The sequence below is a fragment of the Aspergillus alliaceus genome (genome assembly GCF_009176365.1).
Source record: "Aspergillus alliaceus strain CBS 536.65 unplaced genomic scaffold BDW43scaffold_9, whole genome shotgun sequence".
In the NCBI taxonomy this organism is placed as follows: Eukaryota; Fungi; Ascomycota; class Eurotiomycetes; order Eurotiales; family Aspergillaceae; genus Aspergillus; species Aspergillus alliaceus.
In genome coordinates, this window is record NW_022474692.1 from 791,820 (window position 1) to 818,534 (window position 26,715).

Genomic DNA, 26,715 nt, shown 5'->3' on the forward strand with positions numbered 1-26,715 from the left:
GGGCACGCTATCACTATGTTGGAGCTTAGTTGACTTTGGGTGGTGAAGACTTAACTCCCTTAGCGTAACGACCAGTTACAGCCTAGAACCTCAGGTTGAGTGTCCAATGGAAATCCAAATGGCCAGCTGTCAGATAGCTACTTAAAGTAACTGTTGAATGAATGGTTAAGGTTTTTTAAGATACATAGGTCCAAAAGGGTTCGGTGCCTGACTCGAACCACCTCGAGTCCCAGCCATGTGCTCTCTCTCCCTTATCGACACTACTAACGCAAGCGATGTCTCTCAAAACCGTTTCCACTCAAAGGTTGAGCCTGAGCCCCTTTTATCCACCCGTGCATCTGGTTGCCTCACTTCGGCTAAAGACATTTCTTTTCTGCAGCCCTCCCCTGCCATCCATACCGACGATCGGTAGCCGATAAAATACACCAAAAGGTTGATCAATCAGAAAATGCAATTAGAGTTTCAACTCTTTGTCTGCAAAGTACCAGCTTCACCTTATTACCAGAACTAGCAAATCCAATGTATCAGCGGGACACCTCAAAAGATCCTTCTATTTTTATCAATGTCTTTGGGATGCAGAGACAAGCCGACGTCTCATTCCACTTGAACTACTAGTCACCAGACATGACTCGAATAGGTAACGGTCAATCCCAATCTCATTCACCAAATGTGTCAGATCCACCTTGGACGCCTCATTCACTGACTAATAACTGCAACGTGACCTTATCGGCTTCAACCACGAGCAGTACAATAAGGGGGTCTTGTAAGTGACAAACTGCTCATACTCCCGGGATCGTACCAAAGAAGTATCTTACTGGTTCTTCGGGGGCTGTACATGAAATTTTACTAGATGTCCACAAAACAGAGCACAACAGACTTTCGATAAGGGACCAATAAGCAAGGCATAGAGACTGTAGACTTTCTTCAAACCCTGAATAAAAATGATAGCCTTGGATATACACTAGGACTTCCACGGATAGAGCATTTCGCCATAAATTGATCGGATTAAGTTTGATTTGCACAGGGAACAAGTATCCATAGAGGATTGACTTGCAGTAGAGGCGAACTCAATTAGTATATCATCGATGGTCATTAACCATCGATTATCGAGAGCTTTGGCCCACGTGGCGATTGTCTAGTGTCTTCAATGATTGCGATCGACGCCATCCAATCATTTTTATCACCGGATAGGCAAAACAACTTGGAAGTACGAAATACCAAAATCTCCTAAATACATACATATCCAACTGGATCAAGTCTCGCGAAGGAAATCTTATAGCTAATACCCACTCTAGTAGGAACACAGACTCTCTATCGTCATAAGCAACAAGATTCAGCCCGATATGTTCATGACATATACAATGATGAAGCAAGGACATGAAGCTAATAATACTAAAGATGGGATGAAATGTACAAGTAAAATCAAGCCAGCGAGGCGCAGAGCGGTCATAACTTCGCCACCTGGTCAAGGTTAGTGAGAGCGGTCTGTGCTTCCTTGATAAGAGCCTTGCGCGCATTCCGAGCATCTGTATCGCCATCAGGCTCAATGCCATCTGCTTTCAGGATGACTTGCGCCAAAATCGTCTCGCTCAGCTTCTTGTGCTCGAAATCGCGCGCATTGGCATCGGCCGGCGGATTGGTAGCGTATTCTTTGCAAAGCGGCAACAGCTCAGTTTGAAAATAGGCCAGAAGCGCCTCTACTTGCTCCAATGGGGTTTTGAAGGCTTTCAGGTTGGGAGCCGGCGGGGGCAGCATCGACCGGTTAGGGGATGGAGAAGGCTTCTGGTCGGCAGCACCAGTATCTGTTGGAGTGTTTTTGTTCTTATTCTTATTCTTGCTCTTCTTGTTCTTATTTCGGTTCCGGATCCTCTTCGGGCGCGGCGCATCATCTGGACGCAGCGAGTCGCTGGCCATATCCTCCGCTTCAGACCCTTCGCTAGGGGTGTTTTCCCCCACCTCCGATACCACGCACAGCACCTCCGATTGTTGCTTCAGTCCCTCGGTTCGGCAAGGAACGTTATCATCGTCTAGTAGCTTGCCCTTGTAAAGCAGCTTGACTCGTTTTGGGTCGGGGCTGCCTGTCGCTTCCGCAGCTCGTCGCCTCAAGTCACCAACACTGAGCTTCCCATCATTGATGGCGTATGCCGGGAAGTTCAATTGATATGCGGTCCTCTTGTGTTTAAGGAGAAGCGTGTCTGGCTCAGTGTCGCCTTGGTTCCTATATGCGCCTGACGGATGATCGACAATGTCATTGGGAGTGATATAACTGTAATCGCTATCATTGACCTGCGGGGTGTTGGAGACGGAAGAATACTGAGGGGAACGACGGAATAAGTTGCTGAATGGAGCGTGCCAGGACATGATGACAACTGCTATTGCGCAAGCAAGGATGGTAACAGCAAGTGTGAAATTATCGGCGGCGAAAGTGTGTTCACCGATCCAGGTTGGCGGGGGAGTAAGGGAGCGCAAGGACAAAGGCGTATCAGCAGAGAGAAAGGTCGTGACGAATCTGTCTTGGAGGGTGTTGAGGGAAGTGGGAAGTTTGTTTCTAATGTAAGCCAAGTAAAATGCACAAGACTCGCCCACAAAGGACTGAGAAGTGTGCGACAGCAGTTGGGTCATCAATATAAAGTGTTTAAAGGAAGAGGCGAAAAAACAAAAAAAAAAAAAATCATCGAGCGGTGGGTGCTGAGGTCATTAATGGAAGTTTGTCCTCGCAACTCCGAAATAGGCAAACAAGGCGGAGAGAGAGCCCCGGTGGGCGTTTTTTGCCGCAGTCCCTCGGGGCACTTGACAAATATATATATTCAGGCTACCATTCTGTACTCTACATACCTACCACTATTTACCTACTATTAAGGTGTTAGGTGATAGCTGCCTAGTGTATGCCTTGTTGGGCTTATTTGGCTGAATTCATTCATGTACAGTCTTAGAGCTGGATACTATTTTGTAGTGATATCCTTGCTTTCCCCCATACCCCGTACAGCGCCAACCGTTCTTCAATCTGTAGTCATACATTACGTACATGCATTTGGGAGTACAAAGGATATTTGTCATAGTTACAAAGGACTTAATCTGTGATACGTAAACATAATAATGATCCCTTATCTTCCTTTATAACTAACTAACGCAAGGCTGAATGATTACCAAAATTAAGCCGGCTCTCTACAGCCAGAAAGACCCCTCACCTCCTTAATTTGTACCAAGTTCTTGGTGACTTTTTATCTTTTTTTAGAACTGGGGTTCCTGTGTGAAAAGATAGACATCGATTACAAGGTAGCAGTAGGCAGCGGTTATAACAGTCATTGTTGGTAATTGAAGGCGATTAATTCAAGGGAAAATCTTTGTCCTATCTATATCAAGAATGGAGCACGAGGTACCAAAATGAGCCACAGTATAATACACTAATAATAAGGCTATGGTATACTGATCAATTTAGGTGTCTCTATGTAGTCGGGACCACATTACTGCTACAGCTAGACAATTAATAAGCGAACGCTCACATCACTTATACCATTGAAATATTCGCTTTTCATATTCGATGATAGTTTAGTCGGAATCTACCCTATGTCTAACATTTAAACAGCTACATGATATTGAAGCTCTAGGGCTGACACTTTACAACAGGACTCCCAGAAGACCTGAAAATCGAGCCATGACCCCGGACATGTAGCACTCAGAAAAGAGACATATCTCCATAAGCGCATGCAGAACTTCTATGAGACAGAAGTTGAAGCGTACAACAATTTGAAGACATTTAAGGAAAGCACGTTCCCAAAATCTCGCATGCTTTACACTGTCCAGTTCTTTTCAGCCCCAAGAGACGTCAATCAGCAAGTATACAGACGCCTCTGGGATTCCTTTGCAAAATATCGACGGGTTTTCCTATCATCGATCCGCCTTATTCACAAAGCTGGACGACTGTTTCAAAGTCCGAGGATTGAGCGCTATCGTTACAGCATAAGGATGCCCCCATCATCTCATGCAAAAGAGAAGCAAATTATATTTCTCGTTCTATTTTGTTCAAAGAGGAAGGCGATAGATAACTAGACGCCATGAACTTTGTTACTTTAACAACTGAGAACATGCCCTGTCACCCTTAAGCAGCGAAATAAATCCATACGCTGGCCCACGCAGTACAACTTCTCGAACAAGATCAACAATATGAAAGGGAGGGGGTTATCTCATCTCTAATTTTAATTTAGTATCGCCTAGCATACAAGGGAGGATGTCGGCTCCAATCACTGCTACAGAGTCTTAAGAGTTAACTACATTAAGAGCCCAGAAAGAAGAGGCACTAATATATATACGTATATTTTCGAATATATGATACAAGACTATGTCATCTATTTCCAACGCCTTTGTCATGCAAAATGGGAATTGAAGCCACTAGCCAGCCCTCACAACCTCACCCCACCAGGCGCTGGTCGACCACCAAACCATCTGGCAAGTCCGTTGTTCCCTTCGGCGCCTTCGCTTCCCATCCATCTTGGAAGTCGGAATGCGTCGCTCTGCAACCATTGAGGTTTATTGGCCGTATCAAAAGTGTTTCTCACCCGGTGAGCAAACGATTGGAAGAAATTTTCTTCATCATCTTCCTCCGTAACCACAGTGGATGCTGTGGCGGCTCCACGGGGTGGCCGTGAAGGTCGGATAGCTTCGCCCCGAGGCGTCCGTGAGGACGAGAAGGCATTGGTGCCCTCCTCAGTACGGCTGGATGGCTGGGGAGACCGATCACGAGCAGATAGTGTCAGGGATCCAAGGCCGGTGAGCTCCCGTTCAATCAGATCACGACCTTCACGCCAGCCACCTATGCCATAGCCGCTAGGATTGTTCTCTAAGTCCTCATCTTCCTCCTCTAAGAGACCAAACCCACAGATGTTTTTCACTCGGCCATAGAGATTGAAGAGGGTAGCACAGACCGGTGCGAGAATCAAGATGGGAAAGAAATAATCAAACCCCTTCCCAAGCGGTGTCAAATCAATGAACCGTCCAAGAAAACGGTAGAAGGTGGTGTTCTCCCGGACACTCATCGGCAGGAATGTTAAAAAGTTGTATGCGATTGGCACAGTAAGCCTAGCGACTAGCCCCGCGTACCAGCAAGCGCTTTCGCCGTAAGTGTTGCGGCGAACTAGAGCACGGTTGCCCCACACTTTAGCATCGTTTACACCCGCCAATGCGGCCCAGCACATGTACAACAGCCAAGCAGAGGCGGTCACTTGTCTCCCGAACCCTACTGGTGCTGGGTCTTGGTGATAGCCGACTATGGAAAGAGTCACGACTGACAACCGCGGCGCCAATGACTTAATTAACTCTGACCAGATAACACACACAGATGCGGCGGCAAAGACCACGCCGAAAAGAAGCCGGATGTTCGGAATTACATTAACGTAGAGGTGGTGCCGCATGTAGGGGTTCAGAATCTTCTGACGTGCAAGGAACGTTGCGCGATGGGGTGAATGACTAAACTCAAGCTTTTTTGATGCGGATGAGTTGATGATAGCTTGCAAGTCGGCAGCTGTCAACACTAAGCGATCCCACTCGTCAATAAAGCGAGCCTTTAGGTGTCGAGTGCGCTGAAGACGTCTCGTTAAATCAGCCATATATCGCGCCGTGATAACGGCTGGGATTGTAGTGGACACGTCTGAAGGTTCAAGAAGTGGGGTTCGCTGCTCAGAGGAATTGGACGTCTCAGCCAGATCTTCGATCCAATCTTTGAATTCCAGAGCACTGCCAGTCTTGCGCCGTTGCAGTTGAGAGACCTGTGATTCAAGACACTCCAGATCGGTGATCGCGTCCATCAGACGGTCATGCAGTCGGGGCGCATAAGCTTGGATTCTGCGGAGCCGACCGCTCACGTTGGCATTGCGAAATAGCGTGCGAGGAATAGAAACAAGACCATGACCCATGAGATAGATCGCAAGGACAAGACCCCATACATATGCAAGAGCCATGACTAGGGCCTTTATGGTTGTAAAATCGAAACCATTCTGAATAGATATGTAGATTAGACCCACAATCGCACAACACAACACAATTAGCTGATACCGAGCGTTGGAGCGGAGAGAGTACTCGATGCGAGCTTTTGGGTCGCGGTAGCCAGAGTCAACATATTCTCCAAGCAGTGGGAGAATAGCCCTTTTAGGAATGTCAGGTTAGCAGTTGAATTAAATGAGACCTTACAGTTAGTCGATGAAGGGTGCATGAGGTACACACCAGGTTAGCACAAATATTAGCCAGTAGGCAATGCGCCAGGACACCAGAATCAAACGATCAGGTAGCCAAATGGCTTTGGGCCCTCCCCCGTCACGCGAGCTCGACGCTAGATCAATAGGCACCAAAAGTACTACGCTAGCGGGCAGTGCGAGCGCGAGGAAAACGGGTACGGTAAGGTACGCTGGCGTGGCTCGCAAGGTAAGGAAACGCCGTAGAAGGAGCAAGACAAGAATTGAGATGGTGAGAAGAGCGAAGGAAAAGAAGATATTAGAGCCCACTGAGATTGCAGATATGGAGATCATAGTGGAGTGCAGACGCATATAAATGGAGGACGGAAAGGGAAATTCAGTAATTTTTCATGTCGAGGAAACCAAGTCAACTAAGGAGCGACTATGAATTGAACTTCAGATCGCAAAAATAAAGAGTCAAATGATGTTGAACGAAGGACACATGTAGGTACAACGAGGGGAATTGGAGTTGGTACCGGATTGAACCCTGAGACTGTAGGTATGGACGGATCTTTCATTTCGTTGACGCGGATGATAAGGCCCACGGTGACGACAGCAGGGTCTACACGTGATATCACATGACCGATTGTTGCTTTTTCCGGTAACAAGTAGCCTTAGGTCCACTTGGAGGCTGTGGAAATGTTACAGACAGGCAATCAGGCTCTGGAAATCGACAAAGTACATAGATCAGCATCCGTACTGTCTCTTCTTACGATGATCATATTTCGCAGTATTAGTATCCCCGGGTGAGGGAGACTTTTAATAAATACGGATCTAGGAGGGACTGACTAGAACGTACGGAGGGCTGATGGAGCCTTGTACTACTTGGATTTGTCACACTAGGTATGTAAGGTCACGGGTACTGTACCCTACTGTACCTGCACGCTGTGGACTGATAGACTGCAACCAGCCTTCTATTAAAATAAAAATCTACTTATATGATACAACCCCATCGATGATCTGGTAGGGAAAAAAATCTTCAATCTGAGGTGAAATGAAAATCCAAATGAGCTTTAGAAAATATACATGATTATGATAGTCATCCTCATAAATAAGAAATGAAATAAAATAAAAAATTTCAATAAAAATAATATACAGGGTAGGTAATAATAATAATCTTTATTAAAAAATAATAAAATTTCCCTGGATAACGCAAAGTATGAAATGGGAATTCACCAAATTAAAGTACCTGTGAAACCAGACATCTTGGCTTGCCAGACCTTGCGTCCTCCCCACCAGTCAGTACTATGGCTCTAGGCCAATGATAAACCACTTCGGATCCAAAAGAGTACGTATGTGAACAGCGTACAGCTCAATAGATGCCCTACACCACTTGAACCCTATGCCACTAGTCCGTCTACTAGGGACCAGACAAAGTCACTAAGGACTGCTGGCCCGCCTTTTGGTCTCCATCCGCTCCCGTCACTACCAACTAACTAGACTAACTTCGACCAGTAACGGGCAGATCCATAAAGGTCTGAAAGTCTAGTACCTGTTAGTCTCCCACACTATCCCAGGCCTGAGGCCACCACCACCTGCTACAGTCATTAGACTTTCCCTCGTCTTCCCAACTGATCTTCAGCATCTTCTGCTCATCTCAGGTCAAATCAATTAATTCAATCTTTCCCTCCCCTTGTTGGCTATTATTGGGATTTTATTCCTCCCATTATTGCTACCTTTTTATTTTCTTTTCCTTTTCTTTTCCTTTTCTTTTACTTTTTCTTTTTTTTTTCTTTTTCTATTTTTTATTTCCTTTTTCCTCCTTCGAGGGGTAGCATCCTTCCAACTTTTGTTTTCTCCTCTCGTTTTCTCTGGTTCCTCTTTGCGATTTCCCACCCCCTCTTCTTCCGGGCCTCTTCAACAGCTGACGGTCATCATCGGGACCGGAGCTACTCTCTCACTGCTTGTCCTGTAAGCCTAGCCCTCCTTTTCTTGCGGTTCTCCTCTCTACGCCGACCGATTGCTCTTATGTCGTTACCGTTCAATTGATCGGTGGATACATCTATCATTGGCCCTTTTTTTTTTTTTTTTTTTTTTTTTTTTTTTTTTTTTTTTTGGAAACACTTTATTATTTCTGGCGGTGTTGAAATTTACGTTCGCAATACGCTCCATTCTGACCCAAACCTTTTCAGATTCACCTTAATTCTTCCTTTCTCTTTCTTCACCTATCGATTTTCTTTTCCATCTTCCTTCGCCGTCTCTACCAATTCTTGGATTCCTAACCCCCGGCGTGTGGCCCTCGACCTTCATAATCCGTTCTGCAACGACCGGCGTCAGTGCGACATCCCTGTCAGTGATCCAAACCTTCGCCGGCTTAGTCTTCCCCCCCAAAAGCCACTTCCCGGCTCCTGCCAACGAACCCGCTTTGACTGAACGCTGGTGCCCGAACGCCTTGTTTTCCCTGTTGCGTTGGTCTCCCGTGTTCTTGCTCCCTCACACTTCTCTTTGCCCTACTGCTATCCTTTTCTGCTGCGCTCGATCCATTTTGTCTCTCTGCGAGCTCAACGTTAGTGCGGTGTCGAGTCCCACCGCGATTCACTCGGAGTTTGGACCTTCAGTACTTTTCTTCCGTATCCCACCAGCATTCGCTTTCCCCACTATCTCACAGCACGCCAAGGGAACTGGGATCCTTCAATTCGAGCATACCGCATCACAAGAGGTGAGGATTGGTGTTCCCACCAGCGAATGCTGACGTCAAAGGGAAGCTTGCGCGGACTGCTCCTCGATCCCCATTAAGGGGGGGGTTGTTGACATGAATCCCGCAAATTTTACCAATGTCGGCGGGGGCATGCCTGGCGGAGCTAAGCCGCATGGCCAGATGCAGGCTCCGCAGCAGCAGAAACCGGACAATCAAGTGATGATGAACTACCTGGCTCAGGCATTGCAGGCTCAGGGTCCTTTTACCGGGTGGAGAGCCGATGTTTCTCTGAAGGAGCGGGCTGTAAATGTATATCAGATGTAAGTGGTCTGCGCGCTAGATACGTCGTGGGGAATCGGTCGCTTCAGTCGCTGTTGGCCTCAATACTACAAACCCACACTTCCTATTCTATTGCGCAGGCTAACAGAGCATATTTAGGTGGACATCCCTTCGTTTAATCCAACCACTTGCCAATCTACATAGCTTAGCTCAGGCCGCTTTAAGTTTCGAGCAGAAAGCTTTCAAGAATGCAAAGGAGAAGGTATGCTCCCTCGATGCTTTGTTGGTATAACGGACTCTTAACATGATAACTGTTAGGTCGATTACGACAAAGAATGTAACGATAAACTGGTTCATATTCGAGATACTCGGGCGAGGCAGGCAGCTGTGTTGCAACAAAATGGCGGCATGATGGCTCAGCCTGGGCATGCGGCGGGAATGGCTGGCGTAGGGCAGGCCCCGTTTCCTCAACAGATGGGTCGTCCCGTACAAGCTTCTCCAATGCCCGGACAGCAGCAAATGGCAATGGGGATGAATGATCCAACTCAACAGGCGGCTATGCAGCATCGCCAGCAACAGCAGCAGCAGCAGCAACAGCAACAGCAGCAGCCACAGACAATGCTTCAACAACGAGCGCAGCCAAGACCCGGTAACGGCATACCGCTAACGGATGATCTTAGCACACTATCACCTCAGGACTATGAGCATGTTTGCCGTATCGCCAACCAAATTTTAGCGAAGACTTCCCCAGAAGACGTGGACAAAATTAAGATGAATTTGCAGAACATGACTCCGGAACAAAGACAATACCTTGGCCGGAAGAATATGGACCCAATCACGTATTTCTTTCGCTCCCAGGCATTGACTCAACTCAGGAGACACAAGAGAGCCCGGATGGAAGCGCAACGTGCGCAGAACACTGGGGTTGACCCCAATAGTGCGATGATGGGAGATCCCATGATGAACGCCCAGCAACGCCAAATGTTCCAGAACATGATGAACCTTCAGCGCAATTCAGCATTTTCAATGGGTAGTCAACCGAATCTAGACCCGTCTTCGTTTATCGGTAATGTCGAAAACATCCAAGGTCAACAGGCGGATGGTTTGCGCTCCCAGGAAGCAGGGCAGCTTGTAGTGCCTGCTAGCTCTTCTCAGATGAACCAACAACCATTTACAAATCAGAATATGTTCCCGGTTGGCCAGGGTAACCAAGGCAATATGAACGGAGCTGGAATTAGTCCTCAATTCTTCCCCCAACAGCATTTGCAGACCTCCCAAAACCTCCAACAAGATCGATCTCAACAGGCGCCCCAATTTCAGCCCCAGTCGCAAGCACAAACACAAGCGCAGGCGCGGGCGCAGGCTGCCCAGAAAGCTCAAATGGCTATATCGCAGGCTGGACAAGCTAATTCACAAATGCAACAGATGACACAACAAAGTCCCGCCATGCCGATGCTCAATCGTCCGATGGCCCCAGGACAAATGTCACCGGCACAAGTGGCAGCTCAGGTTCGGCCTCCGTCGCGCCCCCCTGGACAACAGCCAACCGGCGTTCAGTCTCTTGGAGGACAACAAACGATGCAGGGTCGGCCTCAGATCCCTCCTGGTCTTCCGCCGATGGTTCAAGAGCAGCTGGCTCGAATGACACAAGAACAGCTAACCGCCTTTCTAATGAATCAGCGTCGTCCGCTTAACAACCAAACTATGGCAAGAGCAAACGCTAACCAGCAGTCTATGCCTATGCAGCAAAATTTGTCACAACCCGGCCAGGGTCAACAAATGGCGAATGGTCAGGCAGGCAATAACCAGAATATGCGTGCTTCCCTGAACTTGCAGCAGCAGCTCGCGGGGATGGGTGGCGCCCAAGGATCTAATCAGATGCTTCCTGGACAACAGCAAATGTCAGCTCAACAAAGGCAGCAGCAACAACAGCAGCAGCAACAACAACAGCAGCAGCAGCAGCGTCAACACGATCTATATAAAATGCAACTACTTCGTCAGCAGAGTGGGGGCTTGGAAATGTCTCCGGAGCAAATCAAAGACATGGATCGCCTCCCATTTCCCCCTTCAATACTGAGCAACAACCCCAACGTTCCTTCCCCCGTTCCGAAGCACATCAAGACCTGGGGTCAATTGAAACAATGGGCCAATGCCAATCCTCAAATGCTTGGAGGTATAGATGTACAAAAATTGGTGACATTCCAGAAATTTCACTTGGCCCAGATATTGGCCCAGAACAAGGAAAGTGGTCGGAATCCCGAAAATGGTGGCCAAAATTCGTGGATGCCTATGCCTTTCCAAGGACAGCCACAGCAATTTATGAACCAACAACAGTTCCAAGCTGGCCAACAGCAGGCACCGATAAATATACCTCCACTGCGACCGATTACGGGGCAAGACATTCAGATAGCTCGTTCACGACTGGGGGCACAGGTGCAGAATTATAGCGATGAACAGCTTCGGGAGTTGCTTTATAGGAACCGACAAAAACAGTTAATGCAGCTAGCACAGACCCGTGCCGCTCAACTTGCGGCTCAGGGCCAGCAAACTCAACTGTCCCAGCAGCCTCCTGTCACTGCACCATCAAGCACGCCTCAAATTAAGCAGGAGGCCCAACCCCAGCAACAATCAACACCACTAAATCAACAGATACAGGCGGCAAAGGCGCAAAATCCAACACCTGGGAAAGGCATCAAAGGGCCTGCTGCCAAGCAACCACCAAAGAGGAAGATGCCAAATGAAGAAGGCACGGACGCTCAAAATAACCCTGCGCAGAAGTCAACTCAGCCTACAACTTCCCAGGGAGTACCAGGTCCCACGCCGTCTCGACCGAATTTGCAGTTTACTCGTGAGCAATTAGCTGCCATGACACCACAACAACGTGCACAACTGGAGTCGCAGATGCGAAGACACCAGGGCCAGAATCAGACTCGTGCGCCCATTACTAGAGCCGTTGCAGAAGAGGCATGGAACAATCTTCCGGAGAAGATTCGGCAATTGTACAACGAAATTTCGAAACAAGCCCCGCCCGCGGACCCTATTCCTGTTCAGCCCGAGCAAAAAGCCCAAATGGCCCAGCAACTACGTGAGTGTACGGACATGCTAGGTAGGATGGATACACTGGTTCAATGGTTTGCCAAGATTCCTAATCAGGAAAAGAATGTCAAAACCTTACTCGCTATGGTATGTCTTAAATGGGGTTTCTTAAAGAAGCTATTGTGCTAACTTATTGACGTCTAGCGCATACAATTGATGAGGCAATTCAAACCTGGACCTGACTGGGCACTCAATGATCATTTTACGGTCACCCCCGATTATCTAACAGTAACCACTAATTATGTCAAAAAGCTTTTCCAAGCCATGATCACCCGCGTAAGCCAGCACCAGAATCAACTGCCTGGACAGCGACCCAGCGTTTCTCAAGGACCACCCAACGTGCAATCGTCCACCCAGAATAACATGCCTGCCCTGAACGCAACCAACCTGCAGCAACTTCAACAACAGGAGGAGGCTATCCAGCGGGCCCGAAGGGCTTCGAGCCAGACTGCCGTCTCGGCAACTTCTGCCGTACCACCGGCACCGTTCGGGGCGCCTTCTCCCCAGGGTGTCCCCCATGCTTACGGACCTGGTAGTATACCTCCTCAGGAACTGAAACTTCCTCCACCGAAGAAGAGAAAGCAGTCTCATGCTGGGCCTATCGGAGTTGCCGGAACGGCCGGCACTAAATCCCCGGCAACTAAACAGACTGCAGCAGACGCCAAAGCAACTGCCGCATCTTTGGCTGGTCCTTTCAAATGCAGTGTTCCACAATGCCAGTATCATTACCAGGGCTTTGCGACCCAGAACGCGCTGGACAAGCATGTTGAGGAGAGCCACAAAATGGAAGAGTCGATCGAAGATCCACTTCAATTTGCCCTGGACAGTTACCGGAGCTTGGTCAAAGAAGAGAAGGCTTCGCCTGAGTCTCAAGCTCTGAAGAAGAGTGCTGGTTCTGCAATGGAGACACCACAGGTACATCCTAAAGTCGGCATACCTTCACCATCTATGAAGCAAGATGTGGGAACAACTCCAGTCACCGCGGGCGCCACTCCAGTTGCACGAGTGTCCAGCCAGTTTGGACCGAAACCCACTTCTCCCGCATCCAACCAAACTCCTCGTGGACCATCAGCGAAGATAGCTACACCAGCAACCAAGACTCCGGGAAGCAAGGATGGGAAGAGGGATGCTAGCAAAGCGACAGAGCAAATGCCACCTTTGGAGACAGTTACAGAAGATCCATGGGCAGATAGTGCCGTTTCACTCGAAGCGATCCAGGACACATTTATGGACTTTGGAGATGACAGTGGCTTGGGCTTCGGTCCGATAGATGAGTTCCTCAATGTCGATATGTTTGCCAATACGCAGTCCAAGGATACACCGGATTCGATTGAAACAGCCATTGTTACCCAGACCCCTAAGGACAGCGACATAGCAAAAGGCGGAGACCTGACAAGTAAAGGCGGGGAAGGCGTTGACGACAATTGGATCCCCGTGGATTGGATCAACATCCCTGGGCGGTTCGAAGACGGTCCTCTCATGAATGAGTCATGGGAGGATATTGATTGGGACATCATCGATCGGCGGGACGGAAGCATGAATGTTGACGATAGTGGAATCGCCATCTGTGCCATGTGAAATGGTGCTTTATGAGAAAATTTAATGACCTTCAGCAGGCGAATGGCGCTGCGGCTTATCTCTTCGGCATAAATATCGATGACTTTATGTATATTAAGACAAGGCCAGTGTGGGAGGCTACTTGTTTAAGCTTGTGATTTTACTTTTCTTCTTCTAACTCTCTTACTCCTGTTACACCCTCTAACTATCTCATTATCTTTCTGTTTATTTACATCTGCTTGGCTTAGCCGTGGCGTTTGACGGAGCGAACAAGAGGCCTTACCGTGACATGTTGAAAGAGCCTTTGTTCTCGTGCTAGTGTTTTTTTTTTTTTTTACTTTCCGTTTTTCTACTTTTTCCTCTTTCCAGACGATGAGGCTGTGAAAGGCTTTTTAATATCGAAATATCCGAACATTCGAAAGGAGCAATATGATCACAATTATACTACTAGGACATACATGCATGGTACATGCTTCTGTTGGATGGGCACGTAGGTTTGAGCCCGTCCCATGGAACAGGGCGGTAAGTCTCGATACTGGGTCTGTAAGATACGGTTCCCCGGGTCCACGTGCCAAGGCTCTGGCGGATGATCAGCTGCTGATAAGGACCCCCATCGCTCCGCCTGTCTCTCTTGACTCTTTTGTCTTTCAACAACCTTATTGCCGTGTCCGAGATGGGCCCTCAATAGACCACCTTCTCAGACTAACGTCTTTCTGCTGACTCGCTATAGCTTCTGTCTTCTAAGACGAGGCACCAACTATCTACAGCGCCCTCTATTCCATTCGTCTGAATAAACACGGGTCTTTATCGGATCCCGCCAGCTTTCTGACTTCCCCCTCTCCCCCAAACCCAGTATACTCCAATATTCCTTTTAGAGCATTGCATTGGCCTTAGTACATCATGGCGAACAAAGCAATGATACCGTTTCTAGTCACAATGATGCTCGTGACCGGAGTTTGCAATACCATCCTCAACAAGTATCAGGTTGGACCCCCTCCTCCCGGCTCTATCTCTGCCCATTTTCCATTGTATGCTTTGTGCTGAACTCCATCGACAGGATATGCAATGCGTGCGAAACTGTGATTCCCCAGATTCTAATGATCGCCATCTCTTTGAACAGCCTGTTATTCAAACGTAGGCATTATCTCTCATCTTCTGGCTAGTGTCTCCGCTCATAGTTACGGGTTTACAACAGGATTCAGATGTTCATCGGAGAAATGGGTAGCTGGCTCGTAGTCCTGCTATCTAATGTTTACCAAAGCTTCATCCTACCGCGCTTTTCAAACGGAGCCTCTCCCCTCTTGGCTGGCGGCTATCGTCCTGTGACCAATAACGATGGAGCCGACCATGCGGTTGAAGACGATACGATTGATGGTGATGGTTACCCCGATGACCCTACAAAGCCAGACCACACCCATGACGGACGTATACAATTACACGGTCGGAGTATCTTTCTCCTTGCTGCACCGGCATGCTGTGACATTGCGGGCACTACTCTTATGAACGTCGGCTTGCTTTTTGTTGCAGCGAGCATTTATCAAATGACGCGTGGTGCGCTGGTACTCTTCGTTGGACTTTTCAGTGTTCTATTTCTCCGCCGAAAGCTCTATTTGTACCAATGGATAGCACTATTCGTGGTCGTCCTCGGTGTTGCGTTAGTGGGTCTTGCAGGTGCCCTCTTTGGCGACAATCAGAACCATGACATTACGCAGGAAGATGCCATGGCAGCTCTAGCACACGTTTCAATGCAAGCTCGCGCTCTTGCGAAGTCTCCCCAGGTCGTCCAAGCCCTTATCGGTGTCCTTCTTATTGCCGCAGCCCAGATCTTCACTGCCTCACAGTTCGTGCTAGAAGAATGGATTCTAGAACACTATGCTATGGACCCTCTCCAGGTTGTTGGCTGGGAAGGTGTTTTCGGCTTTTCTGTAACTGTCATCGGATCGATCATCATGTATCTATCTGTAGGACGCACGGAAGCCGGCCGCTACGGATACTTCGATGTGAAAGAAGGATGGCTTCAAGTCATCAACAATAGAGCTATCGCCATTTCCAGTGTACTAATTATGATTAGCATCTGGTACAGTCACCTTTATTTGTCTCCCTAGCACCTCTAGATACAACTAGAAAGCTTTGACTAACTTTTGTCTTTCCACAGTGGGTTCAACTTCTTCGGCCTTTCCGTCACCCGGTCGGTCTCTGCTACGTCCCGTAGCACAATTGATACTTGCCGAACACTCTTCATCTGGCTTGTTTCGTTGGCACTCGGGTGGGAATCCTTCAAATGGCTTCAGGTGGCCGGATTCGCATTACTGGTGTATGGAACTTTCTTATTCAATGACATTGTGCGCCCGCCACTGAAGGCATGTCTTCCTCACGGAATGAGGGAGAGAGAATTGCTTTTGCCGGAGGAGCCAATCGAGCATATTTAAATTCGGAGAGCGGGAGGTGCTAGAAGCACCTCAAACACACCCAAACCCACCGTGTCGGGCTCATGTTATCTTCTTGCTTTGTCTCACTTTGGTTGGATGTAACATGGTTCTCATAAACCATCGGCGTTAAAAGGCTTTTCAGTCACCCTCATTTCGGTTATTGATTTCTTAAGACTTGATCAGAATATTATATAGATGAATCTGATTTGCTTGCACTCTATATGCAATTGTAGTTTTTCATCAATCTCATCAACAAACGCTAGAATAGGCCAGTCTCAGACAAATCAAAATGATCTAGCACAATACCATACTCTAGAGAATCTAAAACAGAAATCTTGACTTGAACCTCCCAATTCGGAACACAATGATATCAGAATGACAAACAACCCAACGAAGAAAATATAGCTCCCCTCAAGATACAATCCAAAAACAGGGTATATATATAGCCGAGACCCAATATATAGTACAGATTAAGAAGATCCTGTAATCCAATAAAGGGATTGTACAGTCTAACTACCTAAACGAGAACGTATAATGCACACATCTGTGGAGGATCATGTGTTAGTTGCGAATACACAAGCAACAAGTAGAGGATGGTGGACCTACACAAGCGAGACCGAAGATCATTGATAGCCAGAAGAATATGTTCTATTGTACATGTTAGAAATCTTTTCTCTTCTTCATCTCCGCGGGAAGTGTTGGTGCGTTGCGGATGCAGGGGTGCTTACTCTAAGAGTTGTCTTGCCTCGGAAGTATTTTGATTGCTGGACTGCAACGATTGGCAGTTGGAGCATCATGGCGATGAATCCGTAGCCACGGAGCTTTTTGGTGATGCAGCTCATTACCAATTCATGGGCGATAGAGCTCACGAGGAAAGTAATGAACATGGCGACTGACTGAGAAAAGCGGGCTCTGGAAGGGAAATAGACATGTCGACGGAGAAAATGATGGACTGGGATATTCCATTCGCGGGAGAATTCGAGCCTAGTTGACAATGTCAGTCAGTCCTTCAGGTCCGGTGGGATTTTTAATAATGGTTGTATACACATACCAATCGCAGGAATTCCACCAGTCCGAGTAGAAGTGGCGATCAGCGAAACAGGTGATCTCCGCAAATGCACCAAGCACATATTCGAAAATGACCAGAAATACCAGTAAAAACGTGATCATAAATGGAAATAGAAGCATATTGATTGTTTCTGCAAGGGTCAAGGCTTTATCTGCTGCACTCTGTTTCAAATGCAACTGAGTATTGGCCTCACTGAGGACGGGGAGAATGAACTCTTCGCTAGTGAGGGTCAACAGGAATATACAACCAAAGACAGCAAGCGTTTTCAGGCCAATTTCTGACCACGATCTATTCTTGCTCCGAGGATATTCCAACTCGTAGCAGAGAGTAGGACAAAAAGTAAAATCGACGTAATTATGAAGGGTGAGGTTCTGCGGGTATGTGACATGGCCTAGCGGCGAGGTCAATTCAGTCGCCAAATCTTCGCGCAGCTCTTGAAGTGACTCCGATCGCGAATGCCGCTGTGTCGGAGGCCGACGAGGGGCTGGTTCCGGATACCGGACGACAGCCGCATCCATTAACGCTGACCCTGGGTTATCAAGTGCGGACAAGCGGCGCTCGGTCTCGCTGAGATGACCATTGTAGAATGCATAAGAATGTATCTTCATGAGAAATGTCAAGGTGTGCAAGGTAAAGAATACCTGCGCAGTCCAGGTCCAGCGCAACATGAACGGCCAACTAATTGCTTGGTTAGCTCTTGGTCGTGAGCACAATCATGACCGACTCACTTGATCCATAGGATGAGCCAAGCTGCTTCAAAAACGCTTTGTACTACAATACCCCCTCTTCCCCATCGCAGCCATCCATTACTCTTCCTGAATAGGCGATGGAGCGGCAAGACCACCGCACTACTAACCACCATAGCAAGATCGCTGAAACCCATTGACCAGACGTTCGTTGTCAAAATACTCCATACCCTCACTCGCAGTGGGGAACCGGTATCCTTGACGTTCCGAAGTGCGGTCGTGACCACCATGATAAACAACCCAATCCAAAAAAGTGTAAAGAATCCGCGGAAGTTATGATAGTCGCTTTTCGGGTCAAAGTGCGATACACGAGGAATATAATCAATAGTATAGAACAACCGGTTGCGAGCTCTAGCTTGCTTTCTGGCGTGCGATATGGATTGGACAGACGGGGGGGCATCTTCGGCGACAGGAGTCGAACGTCCACTTTGTACAACTGTTAGGTTCAGGGGAACTGACTCGATCGAATTAACAGTCTCTACCTACCTCGAGTCAAGAGAGCTTTTCTCCAAGGAGAAATTGTTAGGCTCATCAAGCTTCTTCAAAATGGCCCGTGGCCGCAATAGCGGGGAGCCATTGCTCTGTGATACTGCAGAGGACATCTTGACCGCGGAGGCAAGAGTGGAAGATGGCATGTAAACTTTTTCACATTGATTCCGTGAAACTAACGGAAGGGCAAGTCTAACTAAATATAAATTGTCTCAGGGTTTCGGTGAACAGACGGACCCGGCACAGGACTTATCGAAGGACACTTGTACGTCCAGGAGAAGATGTGGATCCTGCGTCAATAATGGTTGTTGACAAGGCAGACTGAATTGCGCAGGGACCAGTTTTAAAAGGGAGATGATATTCGGAGTCGCGGATCAACCGGACATGAAACGCGACAAGTATTTTCTTATGCCATTGCCCAGCATCTGCAACGATTTATGCAGAGGATAGGACGGTCAGTCGGAATACTTAGAGAGCCGTCAGAGCCTCTGAGTAAGAAAGTTATCTCTGTAACTGAAACCTTCACGTCATGCCGCGCGCACCTGATCCCGGGGATCGGAACCGCGGCACTGCCGAATTACCATATACGAATACGATCAACTTAGTAGAATAGATGGCCTGGAAGTTCAGGCGTGCATAACTGAACCCTCTGATCACGTGGGAGCGCCCACGGCACGAGGGGCACTAAACCCCAAAAGAAGGGCGGTGCCAAGACGGACAGGTCGCAGACGGGCGAGGCTCAACTTACCGACGCCGTTACTGCTACTATTATTGTTTAGACGATTTTCATCCTGGCCTTGGAGTTGCGTGAACTGGTTTCTTCGCATTTCTCTCCTTCCCCTGCCCCTTCCCCGTTCCCTCTTTCGCCTTTGTTTTAATTCCCATCCCTTTCTTGATACCCCGTTGGGGGTCCCTGTGGCCGCCATGACTTCCCGTAAGTCGTGTCCCATTGCTAATGGAAACCCCCCACACTGGCTTCCCCTTACCTGGCAACTTAATTGCTAACAATTCCGCCGCCCAAACTGTATAGTCAAACAGTTTATCCGCAATGTACGATCTGCCAAGACAATCGCCGATGAACGGGCAGTGATTCAAAAAGAGAGTGCGGCCATCCGTGCGTCGTTCAGGGAAGAGAGCCATGACTCGGGCATACGGTTAGCCACCTACGCATTAATCACCGGGATCAACATCTCATATCCATTGACAGGAGAAACAATGTTGCAAAATTGCTTTATCTGTTCACCCTTGGTGAGCGGACTCATTTCGGTCAGATCGAATGTCTGAAACTGCTGGCGTCCCACCGATTCGCAGACAAGCGGTTGGGGTATTTGGGAACTATGTTATTGCTGGATGAGAATCAAGAGGTGTTGACACTGGTGACAAACTCCCTCAAAAAGTGAGTAGCTGTCCAGATGGGCAGTTGGATATGTGTTTCAGAAGATCATTCCGACTAATATATTGCAGTGATCTTAACCACTCCAACCAATATATTGTCGGACTTGCCCTTTGCGCTCTGGGCAATATCGCCTCCGTAGAGATGTCCAGAGATCTTTTCCCAGAAGTCGAATCTCTCCTTTCTACCGCAAACCCGTATATCAGAAGGAAGGCGGCATTGTGCGCTATGCGGGTATGTCGCAAGGTGCCGGACCTGCAGGAACATTTCTTCGAGAAGGCCAAGACCCTCTTGTCGGACAGGAACCATGGTGTTTTGCTTTGCGGTTTGACCCTAGTGATAGACATGTGCGAGGCGGAGGAAGCTGAGGAAGGACAAGAAGGCGTGATTGAGATGTTCCGGCCTTTGGCTGGTGGCCTCGTGCGCGCTCTGAAAGGATTAACAACCTCCGGATACGCCCCGGAACATGACGTTTCTGGAATCACAGATCCTTTCCTTCAAGTCAAGATCCTACGTCTCCTTCGAGTACTAGGAAGAGGAGACGCGGCAACAAGCGAACTGATTAACGACATTCTAGCCCAGGTGGCTACAAATACTGACTCGACCAAGAACGTTGGCAACGCAATCCTCTACGAGGCTGTCCTCACCATCCTTGATATTGAGGCCGATTCGGGCCTACGGGTTCTAGGTGTCAACATCCTAGGAAAGTTCCTTACAAATAAGGACAACAACATTCGCTACGTTGCTCTCAACACGCTGAACAAGGTTGTCGCGATCGAGCCCAACGCTGTGCAGAGACATCGTAACACCATCCTAGAGTGTCTCCGTGATCCCGATATCAGTATCAGAAGACGAGCCCTTGACCTAAGTTTCATGTTGATCAATGAAAGCAACGTCCGTGTCCTCGTCAGAGAACTCCTTGCTTTCTTAGAAGTCGCGGATAACGAGTTCAAGCCAGCGATGACTACTCAAATCGGCATTGCCGCCGACCGCTTTGCACCGAACAAACGCTGGCATGTCGACACGATTCTGCGGGTCCTCAAATTGGCCGGCGCCTATGTCAAAGAACAGATATTATCTTCCTTTGTGCGCCTCATTGCGACTACCCCGGAATTACAAACCTACTGCGTGCAGAAGCTCTACATGTCATTGAAGGAAGATATCTCTCAGGAGGGTCTCACTCTTGCTGCAACCTGGGTCATTGGAGAATACGGTGACAACCTTCTCCAAGGTGGTCAATATGAGGAAGAGGAACTTGTCAAGGAGGTCAAGGAGAGCGACCTGGTTGACCTTTTTAACAACATTCTCAACAGCACCTATGCTACACAAACGGTGATTGAATACATTACCACTGCTTCGATGAAGCTCACTGTGCGCATGTCAGATCCTGCTCAGGTTGAACGGCTCCGTCGCTTCTTGAACAGTCGGACCGCCGACCTAAGTGTGGAAATCCAGCAACGAGCTGTGGAATATACCAATCTCTTCGGCTTTGACCAGGTCCGTCGAGGTGTCCTTGAGCGGATGCCGCCTCCCGAGATACGTGAAGAGCAGAGAGTTTTTGGTGCCCCAACAAAGAAACGCCAGAGCAAGATACTCAAGGATAAGACTAAGAAGGCCGTCAAGCCGGCCGAGCAGGATATGCTCCTCGACCTCATGGGTGGTGACGAACCAGCGACTAGCCCAACTGGCAACGGATCCCAAAACACAGCCGACTTGCTAGCAGATATTCTGGGGGGAGGGTCGGGTCTCTCGTCGCCTGCTCCTCAACCAACTCAGAAGCCGGCACAGTCCAACACAGCCGCCATTATGGATCTATTTGGCTCTAATGGAAACACCCCGTCACCCCGTCCAGCTGAACCGACATCTTCGTCTTTAGACCTCTTAGGAGGCCTTGCATCCGCCCCACCCGCGACTTCCACCCCGCCACCCTCGGCAGCCCCTGCCCACACGGCATTCGATAAGAATGACCTAGCTCTCACTTTGCAAGTCCAGCGGGGCAGCGGCGGCAATGCGCAGATCCAGGCTCGTTTCCGGAACTCCTCGAACTTCTCTCGCTTCTCCGGTGTTGGGCTACAGGCTGCGGTACCCAAGAGTCAACGGCTTCAACTAAGTGCAATCAACAAGACCGATCTCGACGCAGGGGAGGAAGGTATTCAACTACTGAAGGTCGCCTCTATGAATGGAGTAAGGTTTCACCCAACCCTCTCGTATTGCCCTATACTAATAGTACCCAAGGCTCTCCCACCCAAACTCCGCCTTCGTCTGCGTGTCACATACGCCATGGACGGATCAGATCCCGTGACAGACCAGGTCGACTGGACAGAACCGTGAGCCATGCGCATACAACCTAAAGGTGGGAGATCTCACCCCGTCAGCCCTACAATCGACAACCTACTTTAATTATATTTTTTCTTTTGTCCCCCGTTACCTAGATGGTTATCTACCTTTTTGAATGAAAGTGTCTCCACCAACTGGAGAAAAGAGATTACTTAGAGCTAAGCCCATACGTATGTGCTCCGTTGAGGCCAAAATGATGGAATGGTCATGCATTCATACCCTGTTGATTTCCGTCTTATTTTCCCGTTGCGTTCTTGTCTTTGATTTGATTATTATTTATTTTTCTTTCCCTTTATTTTCGTGTAAATGGTTGTGTATGTGAAAATTAGGCAATGAGAAAAGAATTTCTTTAATTGTATGTATGTATTTGCTTTTATTCATAATCGCCACTAATATCTTTCGGGGGGAGGAGGGGGTTGTCCTTTACAAATCCAATATATATATTGCGGGGATCCAGTAGGGGGAAATTGGATCAAAAGTAGTCCGAATCAGCCATTCTAATATGATCTACAAATCTAATCCGTACGACAGTATAACAATAAAAACAAGTACAGTCTATAAGAAAACCCAACTTGAAACGACGTGTCAATGCCGAACAAACAATTCATATGCTAGATATGTGCCTTTCCCAGACTATGTAATTTCCTCCCAACCTGATTCATCAGTCATGATCATCATATACTCCTGTCATCCCTGGATCGATAATTTAATAAAAAAAAGAAGATGATACTCATCACACAATGTCCCATTACGCCGAGATGATTGAATATAACAAAAAAATGATTGTAGTAATAGCAGAATTTGAAAAATTGATCGCGGTCATATACGAACATGAGATATGCCTGTAGTTTGGTGTATCAGGTTCCTCAGCCCGTCTATGGGCGCGGAGAAATTGGGAAAAAAAAAAGAACAAGAAAAAAGGAACGTGCCAAGTATTGCGATCCAAAGCGAATCTTGAATGGAAAAAATATTGCTGTCGTTATTGTAGACTGGTTAACTGTAAGTAGACTGTCGCCTGCCGACTGGTATGTGGTAGTTGTCGTAGTGGTGGCGGGAAGAATATTTTATTTGGTCCGGTCCGATCTCTCGGGCATACCTAATATCCTTTTCCTTCGGGCGAGAACTGTAGTCGACTTCGCCAAACAGTCTGCTCGACGATTGTCTAGCCGCCTCTGGCCGGACTTGTTCGTAGCGTTTGGACGACTCTGGGGTGTAAGCGTACGTACTGCTCCGAACTGGTTTCGGTGGAGCGCGTGTCGAACGTTCTTGTGGTGGTAAGTATGTCCTTGAGTGTCTCGGAGATGGGTGCGAATGTGATGGTATACTTGGTTCTACCAGAATGGTCTCGGGATCGTCAACAATAGGGTCGTGGAAAACCTTATAACGAGTCTTGGGAGGACTCTCCCCTGGTACCATTTCCGGAGTACCCGGACTTGAGTACCCCGAATCAGGCTTCTCCGCGCCTCTCACTTTTGTAGTACGAGGAGGCGGGTCAGAGTACACCATGCCCAGAAGCACCGGGTCCGAGCGGCTACTGCCTTCTCTCTTCGATCGAGAATAAGAAGCAGTCGCGGACCGTGAGGGCTGGAGAGAAGGCCGGGCAGACGAGGAGGATTTCATTCCTGAACTTGTGGCGGCCATTGGCATGGGCGGGATTTTGGAATCGTAACTGCGAGATTGATGGTCATAACTCTCGAGATCCTCGTATGAGCCATGACGGGAAGTATCGGGTCGTACGCTTTCCTTCGAGCGCCTTGAACGACCGACACGTCGGGAGGAGGATGACTCCGGATCCGCTGACTCGTATCCTTGATAGCCGAGGGGGGAGCGGGATGAGCGTGGTTTGGGATCGCGCTCGGCGGGAATCGTTCCTTTGGAGCGGCGAATGTAACTTTCGGCTGTAGAATGTAGCTTTTCATGCTTATCCCATCCGTCAGAGTAATCATCTTCATACCGCCGTTCGTGTCGGCGCGAAGACTCGGTTGGCTTGGACTTCCGAGAAGATGATTCCCGCCGTGTCGTCGGACGCTTCACGCGCACCCAAACAGACTCCGTGCTCGAGTCGGAAGCTTCCCCGCCATAGGACGAATACAACTTGTCGTAAGCTTCCCGTCGCCGTTCCTTGGTACGGTACTTGTCCCGGTCCGTGTGGGTCGTTCTGGAGCCGCTGCGAGCCGTATCCTTCGTTGAGCGAGGAGTACTAAGAGGAACACTCTTGGTCTTCTTCTTTTCCTCCGATGCTCTCGTCCGTTGTCGCATCCCCCCAAACTCATCGTTCTTGCGTGATGTCGACCGTGGCTCCTTCGCATACGGAATATCCTCATACATATCAGCGGGACTTCTCTCTTCATAGATGCGCCCATCCCGATACTCCCGGACTGTACTCCCCCGTTGAGCGTAGGATGCCGACCCGCCCGCGGTTGCCGCCATCTCGCGTCGGAGTTCCTGGATGCGAACTTTCTGGTCATACTTGGTCCTCTCCGTCTCATCAGAGAGAAGCTCGAAAGCCCGCTGAACGCATTGAAACTCATCCCCGACAGATTTGTCTTTGAGTTTATCCGGATGATATTTGAGCGCGAGTTTCCGACGGGCGGTTTTGATATCTGCCAAGGTCGCATCTTTCGGTACCCCTAACACCGCATATGGATCGAAATCTAGCGTGGATGACATGATTGGAACCGATCAAAAAAAGACTGGGAAACATAAATTGAACATTCGAGATCGTTTTGTCGGAGAGAAAATAGGTGAATAATAGTTGAATTGGAAGAGGGGGTTTGTGTGTGGGCGGGGAAATTGAAATCGGAGTTATAAGTGTATGTGAGATATAAACGTTTAGTGTTGCTCGTCGGTGGCGTTGTTTAAAAAAGTCCGGGTATCAAACAGGGGGAAATAAATGAAAGAATGAAAGGAATTGAATGGATGAGGTGACGTGGGTAAACTTGTGACAATCAGTTCACTGTGCGCAACAATGACCAATTCATCGAGAATGCCCGCGAAGCCAAGAGAAGTTGATTAGCAGATTATGGGTAAAACACAGTCCATGCAAGGTGATGATATGATATGATAGAGGACACACAGTAAGGAGAAATCAGGAAGAAAACGGAAGGAGTAGGAGAAGGGAGTTGTAGGAATAATAACGCTAATCAGCCCAGGTACGAGGAGGCAAAAACGGGGACGGCAAATGCCTATTGGCAGTGATTTGGGAGGTGGACGTAAACTTTCACGATCGATACGGTATTGTTCCGCCGTATCAGAGTCGCAGATTTCCCTTGCGGGACAGGCAAGCCGAGGGGCAAATGGGGTCAAGTTCCAGCAGGAAGGATAATGAGAAAAATTAATAATATTTTTTTTTAAAAGGGAAAAAAAAAAGGTTCCAAGGCTCAGGTCCAAGCACACTGCGCCACGATACACTAAAAGTAGAACAACGTCGTGGGATGGAACCGACAAGAAGGGAATAGTTGACCTGCGATGGGATGAACTGGCACCACGTTGACGGAGAATGATGAATAATGATGGGGAAGTCACGGGGGAGGGGGAAGAAATGCTTGATGATGCCACACAACGTATACTGAATGTTGCCCAGTATACACTTGAGGCTATCGGGCAACAATAGGGAAGAACAACAACAACAACAACAACAAAAGGTAATAAACTCGGCTTGTCCCTCTCTTGATGGGTTCCCACTTTTTCTTTTTCTGATTTTTTCTTATTTACTTGAGTCTATTCCCCTCCCTGCGTCAGGTATGATGTCCTTTTTTCACAGTTGGGTTCCGCAGGAGAAGCAGCGGTGAATGGAATGAATTGGTAGGCGGAGCAACAGAAGGTAATATTATGGAGACTTGTTTTCCAACGACACGTTCCAAGGCCCGCTTTCGTCTGAGAATTAAAAGGAATTGGCGTCAAAGAAGGATTGTAGAAGTAGTAGTAATGGCAATGCGAGATTCAGAATATAATAATAACAATAAGAAGAATAAAAAAATTTTGTGATGACAATCGTCAATGCCAAGTGGTGATAAAGAGCGGTCGATAGGAATTGTTTTCTCTATGAAATCAAGTAGGAAGGATCTCTATCTCATCAAAGATGACCCAATTCACGGAATTGAATCAAGAAAAAGACCAAACACCTCATGGAGAGGAGTGGTTGAAGAAAGGGCTGAAAGCCGGACCTGATGGCGATACAAATACCCAGTGGGAAGGCACTGCGGTTCTCCATTCCGATCACTTACTTTGTAAGTACTGTAGAGAGAAATACCATAGGAGGTTCAAGGGTAATACCCTCTTCCAGTAAAGTAACACCTACGCATCCTTGCATTCTCACTCGCCATGACCTAAGCAGGGCTTACTCTTTGTCTATCTCAGGTCACGACACCTTCCAACGGGGTTTAGTTTCCAACATGTGTCTGCAGGACAGACTGGAATTCCTGACCTTCTCTTCTGATCAGCGAATTCTACTTGACT

At 48.1% G+C, this 26,715-nt stretch overlaps 6 protein-coding genes across 6 annotated transcripts; 3 read left to right on the forward strand and 3 right to left on the reverse strand.

The window, feature by feature from the left end:
• Positions 1–1,446: 1,446 nt before the first annotated feature.
• On the reverse strand, positions 1,447–6,518 carry BDW43DRAFT_298460 (uncharacterized protein; the record flags this gene model as incomplete). The annotated part of the gene is made up of 3 exons (XM_032044554.1): positions 1,447–2,592; positions 4,413–6,138; positions 6,217–6,518. 3 exons carry the CDS (start codon positions 6,516–6,518, stop codon positions 1,447–1,449), a joined length of 3,174 nt encoding a protein of 1,057 aa, XP_031903227.1.
• Positions 6,519–8,787: 2,269 nt separating this feature from the next.
• BDW43DRAFT_254523 (uncharacterized protein) lies at positions 8,788–14,236 on the forward strand. Its single transcript, XM_032039853.1, has 4 exons — positions 8,788–9,182; positions 9,301–9,403; positions 9,460–12,324; positions 12,382–14,236. The coding sequence occupies exons 1-4, from the start codon at positions 8,977–8,979 to the stop codon at positions 13,813–13,815; spliced, it is 4,608 nt and encodes a 1,535-aa protein (XP_031903228.1). The 5' UTR covers positions 8,788–8,976; the 3' UTR covers positions 13,816–14,236.
• Positions 14,237–14,694: 458 nt separating this feature from the next.
• On the forward strand, positions 14,695–16,223 carry BDW43DRAFT_298462 (putative nucleotide-sugar transporter; the record flags this gene model as incomplete). The annotated part of the gene is made up of 4 exons (XM_032044555.1): positions 14,695–14,778; positions 14,852–14,928; positions 14,990–15,871; positions 15,950–16,223. 4 exons carry the CDS (start codon positions 14,695–14,697, stop codon positions 16,221–16,223), a joined length of 1,317 nt encoding a protein of 438 aa, XP_031903229.1.
• A 517-nt stretch (positions 16,224–16,740) lies between these two features.
• BDW43DRAFT_308650 (putative sterol o-acyltransferase (APE2)) lies at positions 16,741–18,640 on the reverse strand (the record flags this gene model as incomplete). Its single annotated transcript, XM_032046537.1, has 6 exons — positions 16,741–16,767; positions 16,830–16,871; positions 16,952–17,207; positions 17,275–17,970; positions 18,021–18,464; positions 18,525–18,640. 6 exons carry the CDS (start codon positions 18,638–18,640, stop codon positions 16,741–16,743), a joined length of 1,581 nt encoding a protein of 526 aa, XP_031903230.1.
• Positions 18,641–19,300: 660 nt separating this feature from the next.
• Positions 19,301–22,670, forward strand: BDW43DRAFT_254561 (AP-1 complex subunit gamma). The gene is made up of 5 exons (XM_032039854.1): positions 19,301–19,461; positions 19,558–19,681; positions 19,735–19,923; positions 19,992–22,104; positions 22,156–22,670. Exons 1-5 carry the CDS (start codon positions 19,452–19,454, stop codon positions 22,249–22,251), a joined length of 2,532 nt encoding a protein of 843 aa, XP_031903231.1. The 5' UTR covers positions 19,301–19,451; the 3' UTR covers positions 22,252–22,670.
• Positions 22,671–23,117: 447 nt separating this feature from the next.
• On the reverse strand, positions 23,118–25,478 carry BDW43DRAFT_254671 (uncharacterized protein). Its single transcript, XM_032039855.1, has one exon. The coding sequence runs from the start codon at positions 24,925–24,927 to the stop codon at positions 23,251–23,253; it is 1,677 nt and encodes a 558-aa protein (XP_031903232.1). The 5' UTR covers positions 24,928–25,478; the 3' UTR covers positions 23,118–23,250.
• Between the last annotated feature and the right edge of the window lie 1,237 nt (positions 25,479–26,715).

Excerpts from the sequence above, each read along its gene's own strand:
- BDW43DRAFT_254671 (XM_032039855.1), bottom strand. The coding sequence starts at position 24,927 with ATGTCATCCACGCTAGATTTCGATCCATATGCGGTGTTAGGGGTACCG.
- BDW43DRAFT_254561 (XM_032039854.1), top strand. Across the intron at positions 19,682-19,734 it reads AGCCATGACTCGGGCATACG|GAGAAACAATGTTGCAAAAT; the intron begins GTTAGCCACCTA and ends ATCCATTGACAG. Across the intron at positions 19,924-19,991 it reads GTGACAAACTCCCTCAAAAA|TGATCTTAACCACTCCAACC; the intron begins GTGAGTAGCTGT and ends AATATATTGCAG.
- BDW43DRAFT_254523 (XM_032039853.1), top strand. The coding sequence starts at position 8,977 with ATGAATCCCGCAAATTTTACCAATGTCGGCGGGGGCATGCCTGGCGGA. Across the intron at positions 9,183-9,300 it reads GCTGTAAATGTATATCAGAT|GTGGACATCCCTTCGTTTAA; the intron begins GTAAGTGGTCTG and ends GAGCATATTTAG. Across the intron at positions 9,404-9,459 it reads TCAAGAATGCAAAGGAGAAG|GTCGATTACGACAAAGAATG; the intron begins GTATGCTCCCTC and ends GATAACTGTTAG.